We start from the raw sequence: 11,656 nt of genomic DNA, 5'->3' as shown, positions 1-11,656 counted from the left end.
CCATAATATCCACTGACTCGAACAGTGAGCACAAATATGTGGTTCTCGGTGGTGTTGATATATCCCAGAACAAAATGCTATTGGCTCCATGAGAGTAACCCACTGGCCATGAATGTCAATGTAATGCATGTTAACTGTCCATCAGTGATTTCTCATTATGACAATAATGGTAAAAAACCACTCTGATAATGTCTGTGGTTTAGTCACTGCATGTGCCACAAAAATCCCAAATCCTTTTCTTAGTTTGAGACTTTCTTTTGTGTGTGTGAATCCTGTGACACATCTGTGGTGTTATAGTTATGCAGTGTTCTTTTCACTGAGGTAGAATACTACACAGGCTCATGTTTTAATGTTCTCACAATAAGATCTAATTTAAACAATTCTAATTTAAAAAAGTGTAGCAGTCTCTACTTAAAGACATTAAGAGCTGCTATAACATGAAATGGTGAGTTTTCGTTGGCTTTGTGAAGTAAAGCCCTCAGCAGTTGTTATTGTAACACTTCCATCTTGTGGTATAAACAGATATTACACTATCTGTTTTTGTCGCTCTTCAAACATTACATTAAAAGGAAAACATTTGATAATTTGAAAGAAGAAAATTATGTTTAATTGAAAAATGTGTGGTTATAAAAAGGTACAAAATATGTGTTTTACAGTACAAACGTACATATTTATAATACATATTTACACAAGACTATTTGGGTGTGTCAGATAAGACTAAATGAGATGTAAAGCAAACAAATCTTTACAGATGCCTGAAACAACACACCCATTTCATCTAGTATTATTGCAGTTGATAAAAGAAAGAGAGCTCTTCACCTTTGTGGTGTTTACTTTGAGTTAGCGTTTTTCATTTAAATAAAAGCTGACAATCAAAGAAAGCAAAACCTATTTCAGTCAGTGTGAAAAATAAATAAATATGAAGTCTGCACTCTTATGATAAAGCATTTGTTTTCTCAGCACGGCTTTGAAGCAATTACTTGTAAAATGTCCCTGTGGATCTTGTCCTCCTCGGTGTCGATGTGAACATCTCCCACCTGACCGTTCTCATATCTGAAACAGACAAAAGCAGAATGTTGTGCAAACCTGCAATATCATTTGAAATGAATCATAACTCTGGGAGGCCGAGAAGATGTGAAGGTATTTCTGTTTCTGCTGCAAGACTCACACAAAGAGGAAGCGTGTGCACACATGGTCGGGGATCGGACAAACCCAAATGTTCCCATGTTTTTGAAGGTCCTTGGAAGTTATGACTGGCAAGACATGCAGACAACATTTACAAAACAATTGTCCCAAAATAATTCCCACAATAATCAAATCAAGGGTATGATCTGAAATGTACCTTCACAGAGAGCAATGCAGTTTAGATTCCTGTTTTGCAGAAACCTGGCTTGACCCAGTGGTTCCTAATACAAGGAAAGACAAAATAAATACAGTAAATACAAAAAAATAAGAAGATATCCATGCAACCGGTCACCTTTTGGACAAACATGACTGTACCTGATTGATTCTGTTTATTTGATTGTATTTCTTTATGAGTTCTTCTTTGGTGTCCATTTGGTGTCGCCCTTTACCCATCTCTGCACAAAGAGGAAGGGTCAGTTTTAAAGAAACATGCTAAAATCAAAAGATGATGGTCATTTTTGTACAAAATGTAATTTTGTTTGCAAAGTATTATTTAAAAACAGTACGAAAGTGTGCATTCATACCAGAATACCCAAATGATATGTTCGAGATAGGACTCAGATAGATGCCTTTCCCATATGCAGCTCCATGAAGCTTGAATAAGAAACAATGTGACTTAAGTTCAAATCTGTATGGTTTTATAGATTTAACTCTCAAAAGATAATCGAATAAGGAATCCAAGACCCTTTCATATGTTGATACTCTACCTGTAATTTTGTATAAGAGGCATTAATCAGCCCCTTTCTCAAAATAGAGTGCCAGTTTTCAATGTGGGAACCACTGCAAGAAGAGAGAATAGCATCTAAGCGATTGGAGCAGGGATCACATCATGTATGTGCGCTGGATATGAAGGTTTGATATTAGTGGCACAGCTTTGTATTTACTCACTGAAAAGCAAAGGTGCTTCCATAAAGCTCCCTGGCTGTTTGAAAGCGAGCCTCTTTAGACGGAGGGCTGCTGATCAACAGGAACTGATGGGGCGTGTGCATGAACTTAAGTTGCTATTGTGCACAAACAGGAAAGCTTACAATTGACACAAATGATAAAAACAATATACCATGTCATTTTTGGCTAACTGTCATTTTGGGTAGATGTCATTGTCTAACTGTGAACTGCTCTATGTTACCCTGTCCAGCGGGAGCTTGACAATGTGTGATGTGTTGCTTGCTAAAATCCTGTTGTCAAACAAAACACATTGGTATGGATATAAGAAACATTTGGATTTGACTACATCTCACATTAATGAAACAGAATAAAAGTATGTTTAGATTGTGTCACTCACCATTGTAGTAAGGGATGAGCGAGAGGGTCTATCATGTCCATCTGCTTCTTTATTTCAGAATATGGACCCTGGATAGGATAAAATATCCTTTTGTATTAATGCGACTGCCAAAGAACCATTCACCAGCTTTCAGATTATTCTGAGAGGCCTTGAACCCCATATGAATTTAAAAGATTGGGTGATAAGTGTTGGATTTATTTTAGGATCAGTCACCTGCGACATCCTCCTGATTAACAAGACATTATCCAACGCTTTTTGCAGCCTGTCGTAGCTCTTTCTCTGCAATGACAAAACATTATTCCTTCAGAATAAAAGCAATGTCAGACTCAATAATTACAAATCAAGTAAGTAATCAAACATATATATATCCTTAGATACATTTAGCTGACACCTTAGGATTAAAGGCCAGGGTTTGTGGGTTGCAGGGATCAACCACAGAAGGGTATGGTTCAAATACGATGGTCTTGCGTGAAGACTGAAGGGCGGCACTGCACATGGCCACCAGCAGGTCAACCACCTGTAGATCAGCCATTACTGCAATGCATCAATCTTACATTATGATTGCCCAAACCAACTATTAAACTACCCATGAAACTACCTATGTGTGTATGTTGGTTTCTCCTACCTCTGCACCAGTGGCAACCTCCTCTGTAGCTCCAGACATAACCCCAAATGTATAAAAGGAAAACACACAGAGCTCTCTGGTGCAAACGGCTGGCTAAAAACACACAAAAGGTAAAAATCAATTGAGTTTCAACCGTTTTTTCTTAATCAGCAGATCGGCCACTAAATCTTCAGCTTATTGTGTGAGTGTACCTGTAACAAAGGGCCGTTCTGTAGCACATGTCGCTCATCACAGACAACACAGTATTCATTCAGCGTCGGGAGTCTCTGCTCCACATACCTCATTACCTGTTAACACAATGGAAAACAACATTATAGGTTTTTATTGCATTTCCTTTTACTATCTGCTTTATATGAGCTTAAACTTCAATTACAATTGTGATGTCACACTTTTTTCAATCAGAAACTCAGTGCAATATTTCTGTATTGTCTGCACAGCAAACCAATGGATTATTTGACCCATTACAACATGTGCCCTGCAATTAGTATTAAGTAACTAATTACATTTCAAAGTGATCTGACCCAGCAGTGATTGCTGCACTGGCAGAAAAAGCATGTGGTGAGTTTGACTCTCAGACAGCTTCTCTTTAATTTCCCTCTCTGACAAAACATAGTAGTATTTTATGTCTTGCTTTACCTGCACCAAGAAGCCATGCTGCAGAGTTGGGGTGGTCTTACAGTGCTTGATGGCCTGGGTGGAGAAAAGCAGCTCTATCAGCTGTTTGGTGCTGAGCTGTGCTGACGACTTTACCGCAGACACCACCACCCTCTGTGAGAGAAGAAACACAAGCACCGTGGTTAAAACCTACAGAACCCATATTTAGGAGTAACAACAACATTGAAAGGATGTTTCAAATATGGCCGTAACCATAAAATACCCAGGAGAATCTCTCAGATGAGTGCTTTAAATTCACCTTTCCACTGGGAGTGTAGGTGAAGAGGTCCCCTGGGGGATTATTGATGGTGTAAGAATTTGCACGATTTATTTTCATCGCTGGTGAAATGATCCTCCCTCTCGCAGGACGTTCCTGGAGCTCACCGGACCTGCTCACAGTGAGGAACAGCGAACGTTGACTTCAAATCAGACCGACTCAGCAACAGAACCGCTGGATTCATCAGACGGTCACATACCTTGCTTTTGTGAGCCAGATGCTGAGTCTTGCACGGAATTTCTTTATAGTTCCACTTGACCTGAACCAGCTGTGTCCTCTCTTCTGTCGGACTACAACGCTCTCACATGTCAGATGTTTCCACTCCTGAGATAAGAAGACTGTGAGAATACTGGGGAGCAGAAATGAAGAGTTAGTTTGAGCCATTGTGGAAAAGTTTATAGACGGCTTTGGATGTTTCCAGACTATTTGATGTGTGTTTATCAGCCTCCTATATGGATCACAAGGGGCTCGCTCCACCTACTAGAAGATTTAAAAAGCCCTTATCATCTTTATGATACAAGAAAACATCGATGTTGCACATAATGCTGACATTACGCAACTAACCAACTTGTAAAAACCCAGACCATGGTGTATTTCTAAATGTATTCAAGTAGTTTTGTAGCCTTAACCTAAAAAAGGCTGCTTATAACTACAACCATATTTACTTTCACCAAGTGCAGGTAAGTGAAGTTTACCTATTTTGCCCTTTATACCATTCAAATTGAATGCATAACGACTGAGTTAAATGATCTGATCTCTTTCGTAACAGGAACTTAAAACCCTTTACAATATTTGCCCAAACACTCACTTCTGTAGTTGCTTCCTCAGGCTGAAATGATCTCTGTTGGACGGTTGAAAGACTTCAACTGAAGGAGCTGTTGCGAGAATGAACACTTAATCAGGTGTTACATTGATTTATTTACAGTAAATGTAGTTTGCAGCAGTGTTGTTGATGCTCACCAGGTCCGTCGAGATACTGAGACGAAGAGAAGTGCAGACGGATAACAATGGGATCCGAGAGGTTAATCCTCCAGGCCTCGGCTACTTCCTCCTTCGGACACCACACAGCACAAGCATATTAAACACACCAACATGCCACAACAACAAACATGTCAATATACTGAACTTGAATTGAGTGTGTTGTAGTTCACGTACATCCAAAACGTTGGTATTTATCTTTAAGTCAACATCCACTTCTTCAATTGACACATACTCCCTAAAAGAAGAAGAAAAGTAGATGGAGAGTTGACAACGTAGGAAAGCAGCCGAGATCCTTAAAGATCATGAATAAGAAAAAGGTGCCGACCTGATGGAGACTGCAGAGTCTGAATACAAAGTCCTGACTGCCTCTATGTCAGTATCCAGCTGAGGGTGGTGAGTCAGGTCGGTGGCACAGCTCTCCTGCCGAGACAAACACTAACACTTTCCTCATGGCCCAAACAGCTCAGCACCGCGGGGGGCGAGGGATTAACCGGTCACATCGAATAATGGCTTAGAAAAAGGATTTTACGCCTTCTTAAGATATTAAATGTTGGTCACACTTTATTTTCATGGACCTCTTCATTCCTTGTATCATTTTTAGCCCACGGTAAACACTTAAAAACGGTTTACTGTAGCACTTTACGAGATGTAAGCAAGTAAATGGAACTGTTTGAGTTTGTATTAATATATGTTATGTTATAAACTCCATAGGCCGTTGATACACAAGATACTGCTGAAAGTCTAGTAAGTGGTAACCTTGAGTTAGAAAGTTAGGGTAAAGATTTTTAAGTTTAAGCTTTTCAATATTTAGTTAAAACCATATATTTGAAACCTGCTGTATAAAGAGCTCATCAGTGTTTCATTACACAAGATAAGGAATGTTGTATGTGATGTCATATGTAGTTTATTCAAGTGTTTATACCTGTTTGTTACTTATTTTGATTTGTCCTTAAATCTGCTTAAAACTACATCCCAGTGTTATGAATGATTGATCACATCTTTATACTCTTGTTTGCATGTCAAGAAAGGTTTCATAATATATAAAGGTAGTGATTTCGCTCCGAACATCCAGTGATGATAATTTGTGTTTTTGTGCAACCATTGTAGGTAGTTGTCTTAATTTAGGTGTGAGATGATAATTGTGTCTGTGCTTGAATAACATTCAATACAACGCTTACATGGACTCCACACAGGATTTCCTCCGAGTCACTGTCCTCATCAGTCTGGCTCTCGGTCTCCTGTCGGGTTAATGGGAAAATCTGTCAATCAAAAGATCTTCTCTGCTAATTACTTCCTCCTGTCGTCCTAATACAAGTCAACTATAGCCATGCTGCTGAGACTCTCACCGATTTTAAAATGTATGCAGATAAAACTATCGATACAAAGTCAAAATTCTGACCAAATGCAATTAATTGGCGGATAATTTCAGATGTAAAAAAGTATGCGTGTCAATGCCAATACTTTTCTACCCTGAAACAGATTCAACAGATTCAGTGTGATATTATAAATATGAGTAGTAGAGGGTTGTTAGAGACTCACCATGTGTTCAGCTCTTTGGCACTTCTCCAGCATCAACCAACAGTATGCTTCCCCCACTGTGACTAATGCTGGAAAACACATGTGACTTCAGATACTATTTACCAAAATGAACACATTGCTGTCAGTATTTTTTTCACAATTGAAGCTTTATACCTTTGAATACAAATATTTTTATTTACCTCGCGTTAAATTCTCACGTCCATGTGTGACGATCAAACGACAAAACGATGAATATTGCTGTTTGAGTGCTCTGCAGTGTTTGGCTCTCCTCCTGCCTTTGGACAGCAGGAAGTCTCACATGATCAGTCTCAGACTTCAGAGTCACGTGATTGGCTGACGATACCGACCACCTGATCAGCTGAACCTGGTCCAGAGAGGGGAGAGGCTGAGGACAAGACCTGCAGCTCCGTCAAGCCAAGACTTTGCTCTGATGCACACTTACTGATACTTTTACAGACTTACTTTTTTGAAAGGATCTGTACCAAACACATATGTTTTAAAAGTCTTTATAAGACCATTTGCAGGCCGGGATATCTCTGCAGGACCACAATAATTGATTTAAAAGTGTTATTTATCACATCATAAATGTGAATATTGAATATTTATAGCCTTTAACCAATATTGTGCTTCCTGCAATTTGAATATTGCTACTCCGTATTGCTTTTTCTGAATAAATGTGATTAATTTTGCAGCCCTAATATTATTGCTATCCTCTTTTCAGACTATATCAGAAAAACAAACATAATCCTCATGCTTTCCTCCAGACTCTTCAAAAGTCTGATTCATGAATCAGTTTAAAGACTATGAAAAGAAAAAGGGCCCCGATTGCACGTTTGAAGGATGGTGATATGGGTGAGGTTACTTTTATTTATTATTCCTGTCAGTGGGCCTCAGTCTGACCTTAATTGGCAGTTACCCTTGTTGGCCGTCACCTGCTGCTCTGCAGTCTGGACAGATTAGACGCTTCTACGACTGCATACATCTGTGCAGGTCTTCTCTCAACAAGTGCTTTTCCCAGAGTAATCCACTTAGACTGGAGTAGGTGATGGTTATGTGGCTGTGTTTATATATAGTAGGCACTATATGAACCCTATACTTTACAGAATACTGCCACTTTAAAAGCTGTGCATGAATATTGAGAACAGCAGATTGCATTTCTTCTGCGGAGCGCCAACCCTCTGCCAACGCCTCAGACTTTGTATCCACACATTTGATACAGCTCATGTTATGTCATCGTGTTAGGCCTTAACTGTCAGGCATCAGAAGACAGACACAATTTTCACAGTGAATTGTGTAGGGATAAGATTTCCACAGCAACCAGCTGTATACATCTATAAATATGTAATGCATCTGTTGTATAGAAACCAAGTGGTCAAGATTGAGCATTATAAATAAACTGAAATAAATAGGGAATGTTTAATCCTTGAATAAAATAAAAATATTCTACTGAGATTAAGATATCTCTATATCTCTTTTGTTTAATTTAAATTAACAGCCACAATATATATTAAGCGAGGGAAATAGGGGTATAACAAGGAACTAATGTCCCAAGCTGGATTTGAAACCAGTTATTAGGGTCTTCCACCCGACAACACCAGAAAGCTAGCCCTCTTCACATATACAGGATAAAATCATATAGACACGCATACAGATTTTAAACACACAGAAAAGACATTTTAATTGAAATGTTTAACTCATTTAATTGATTTACTATTTGCGCATTGCAATCATTGCAACTGAAGTTAAGGAAGAAACCCTTTTGACCTGACATTGCAGTTTCTGTAGTCATGAAGAACAATCTAATATCCTCCCACCATTCAGCACATATCCTGCAGGATCACACTGTCACCAAGAAGACACTCCAATCAGTCATCCACAAGAGAGAGCTGTTGCTGAGAGGGAGAGGGAGAGGGAGAGAGAGAGAGAGGGGGGGGGGGAGGCAGATGGACAGTATGTCCTGCACTATATGGCATGCAGACTATTTACTAAAACAAGAGTAAGTCATTGTACATCAGTGTACAATTGATTGAACAAAACAAAACAAACTCATTTGTATTTCTGTGTCTTTCTCACCTCTGTACATCAACATTATTTCAGAAGAGGGACAATTGAATGATGGTTTTGATTGAATAAATAAATGGAACAATGAATCAATGAATGTCACTGACGAATGCACCATTTTTTTGTTTTCTCACAACAGTGTTTTTTATTTAACATTTAAAATAATTTGTAATGTTTTGCAACTCAGAGTTATGTTGTCTTTTCCTTTGTGCAATGCATTGGGAGAATCACTGGCAAATAAAAAAACGGAGTATGTTTACATATTGCACTGATTGTACTTGAATGCATTATGAGTACGTTGCATGGATTAAAGACATTGATAGACATCCTCTAAGGATAGAGGGTGTCGTCATACTGATATTCTGAACAATCTGTGCTATTGTATTTGCTGTAAAGTGTCTCCACTGTAGGCTATTTTTATTATATGTACAGCACTTTGGCTCGACCAAAAATCGTTTATAAATGTGCTATATAAATAAAACTTGATTTGATTTGATTTGATAGGACGTGTATTATTCAAAAAGAGCTGAAAATACATATATTTTTAAAAACAAGATCAATTGTTAACCCAGCTTCCCCAAATGTCTTTCTTTTTGGTGTCTATATACGCTGGGATCCGGAGTCATGGATGATCCTGCGGTCCTGTGTCCTGGATCGCGAGCGCTGGATCGCGAGTCGTGGCTGTGGTCCTGGATCATAGGTCCTGGATGGATATCCTCGTGGATTCATCTTCCTATTATACACACATGCATTTCCAAACATTTGGACTACCTATGTTGCAAATGTATTATCTTTTCAATTTACACACGGCATCTATTGCACGTCTGTCCGTCCTGGGAGAGGGATCCCTCCTCTGTTGCTCTCCCTGAGGTTTCTCCCATTTTTCCCTTTAAACTGGGTTTTCTTTGGAAGTTTTTCCTTGTACGATGTGAGGGTCTAAGGACAGAGGGTGTCGTATTGTCATACTGATATTCTGTACACACTGTGAAGACCACTGAGACAAATGTAACATTTGTGATATTGGGCTATATAAATAAACATTGATTGATTGATTGATTGATTGATTGATTGATTGATTGATTGATTGATTGATTGATTGATTGTTAAAATGTTGAAATGTGAAATAATAAGTACAATATGTGACTATATTAATCTAATTGATTATTTAAAAGTGTAATAAGTACATTTGGCTCAAATTCCGAAGACAAATTAACACAATTACTTGTGTGTTCCTGCTTTGATGTTGTAAATGTGTCAAAATCAAACAGATGCAGCTGAAGTGGACTGAGGACTGAGGACTGAGGACTGAGGACTGAGGGCTGAGGAATGTCTCTGCAGACAGTTGCTCCCCCGCTCTCTGTCCATCTTTGGTTTTTATCTTTAACGCCATATATGGATGAGGGGTGAAAAGTCAGTTCAGATTTCCACCTCCTCGAGGATCATTAAAACTATGTTTATTAATACTTTGTAAACAGCCTTTTAGCCTGTGAACATTTATTTAACACTATTTGTTGTTTTAGCTGTTAGGAACCAGTAAATATTCCTTGTCCATGCCGTTAAGGGCAGTTTAAAAGGTTAGTTTAAAAGGTTAGTTTAAATAATGTGAGCGTGATATGTGATATCTGACTTAATTATTATTATTATTATTATTGTTATTTTATTTAAAATTTCCTGTAGATGAGAAAACCTGAATCTTATTCTTAAAATGTTTTAATAAACGTTTCTATAACCTGCAGTAATGTAAAAATAGAATGCATCTTAAACATGATAAATAAAAAGATAGAGCACCCCTATCATTTGACATACATATTTGGGCTGAGACAGCACATTGAAATAAATAACGTTGAAGGGACTGCATATACATGTTAACGATGCCACTGGGCGGATCTATGTTAGGAACAGTATGTTCCTCAGGCTATGAAGCATGGCTCACATATACATATCATGCATACATTGATAGTGACAACCAGACATATGGTGCATTTACAGTCTATATTTACAGAACACTATCTTTAATGGAAGTGTGTCATGTGTTGCTATACTTGAGTCAGTGTATTACACACATGTGTGCATCTTACAGTAGTTTGAAAATAGGTTTCATTCCCTGCGAGTATTTACTGTTGCTTTTGACTCATCACCTGTCATACCCCTAACTACATCTCATCTTCAACTTGGCTGCATCTTTCTTCAACTTTTGAAAAATCATTCCTGAATATCAAGCTCTAAGTGGATGCATTTGGATTGTCCTTTGAGGATCCAAATGCAAATGTAAATCATAAACAATAACAAAGGCATCTGAGAAAAGTTTCAATATGAGCATGACACAGCTGACACAGCTGTGTCAGATGAGCCTCTGAAGCAAAGTGGGAAACTTGAAAATTAACAAAAATATTTAAATGTTCATGTATTTTCAAAACACTTTAGGTTTCTACTTAGACTGCTTAGCGTTTAAGTAGAAATCAGACAAAAGGTTAGTTAATGCAGAATTGTGTTTAAAGTATGATATGGGGTCAATAAAGGCTGATCCCGGCAAGTTACCAATATAATTAAACAAATATTTAAAAATCTATTTAAGTTATAAAAATAAAATAAAAACATTAAAAAAAGAAGCATCTAATGTTGAAACATGCAAAGGACTTTTCCCTGAGATAAAACCATAATAGTCACAATAAACAGAATAGTAGGTTAGTAGAGAGTAGTATATGTATTTTACATTTATGTTTTTTTATTGTGTATGAGTAAAGCACCACAGTCTAAATTACAGGTCCTCCTGTTGCTCCTCATCCTGTATATGGCCTGCCCAGGCTCATGTTTGTGATTGGCCAGGCGAACAACACTACACCTGCGCTATGTGTATCCACGACTTTGTGTGATTTTATCTGCAAATTGCAAATTGTAAAATATCATTTCGTAAAATAACTACTTCCGTGTAAAAAACGCACGTTCAACTCACTGTCAAAAACTGTAAACCGCCCGTTAAATCTCGCGCACTATATCGAGTGTCCCCGCACATCGTTCTCACAGGAAAGTAGTTCCGGTTAGTAAGGGGGAT

The 11,656-nt window shown here is 38.1% G+C and overlaps 1 protein-coding gene across 2 annotated transcripts; it reads right to left on the bottom strand.

The window, feature by feature from the left end:
- Positions 1–584: 584 nt before the first annotated feature.
- Positions 585–6,817, bottom strand: LOC117447650 (protein mono-ADP-ribosyltransferase PARP6-like). Of its 2 annotated transcripts, none has more exons than XM_034084441.1 (23): positions 6,723–6,817; positions 6,544–6,611; positions 6,183–6,242; positions 5,330–5,424; positions 5,179–5,239; positions 4,984–5,074; positions 4,832–4,898; positions 4,223–4,372; positions 4,006–4,138; positions 3,729–3,860; positions 3,284–3,379; positions 3,093–3,185; positions 2,859–2,984; positions 2,681–2,746; positions 2,468–2,535; positions 2,312–2,360; positions 2,074–2,186; positions 1,893–1,965; positions 1,710–1,779; positions 1,501–1,580; positions 1,343–1,406; positions 1,169–1,253; positions 585–1,053 (listed from the first exon to the last, which is right to left on the bottom strand). In XM_034084441.1, exons 2-23 carry the CDS (start codon positions 6,574–6,576, stop codon positions 957–959), a joined length of 1,902 nt encoding a protein of 633 aa, XP_033940332.1. In that variant the 5' UTR covers positions 6,577–6,611; positions 6,723–6,817; the 3' UTR covers positions 585–956. The 2 variants fall into 2 exon arrangements, with proteins under 2 accessions (XP_033940332.1, XP_033940333.1); XM_034084442.1 differs by having other exon boundaries at positions 4,006–4,135.
- Between the last annotated feature and the right edge of the window lie 4,839 nt (positions 6,818–11,656).

Source organism: Pseudochaenichthys georgianus, chromosome 6 (assembly GCF_902827115.2).
Source record: "Pseudochaenichthys georgianus chromosome 6, fPseGeo1.2, whole genome shotgun sequence".
NCBI classification, from domain to species: Eukaryota; Metazoa; Chordata; class Actinopteri; order Perciformes; family Channichthyidae; genus Pseudochaenichthys; species Pseudochaenichthys georgianus.
The sequence above is the reverse complement of the archived record's forward strand: the minus strand, read 5'-3'. Positions and strand labels throughout refer to the sequence as shown.

Coding starts and splice junctions, on each gene's coding strand:
- LOC117447650 (XM_034084441.1), bottom strand. CDS start 6,576: ATGCTGGAGAAGTGCCAAAGAGCTGAACACATG. Junction 4,899..4,983: donor TCAGTATCTCGACGGACCTG/GTGAGCATCAAC, acceptor TTCTCGCAACAG/CTCCTTCAGTTGAAGTCTTT. Junction 3,380..3,728: donor AGCATGGCTTCTTGGTGCAG/GTAAAGCAAGAC, acceptor TTGTGTTAACAG/GTAATGAGGTATGTGGAGCA.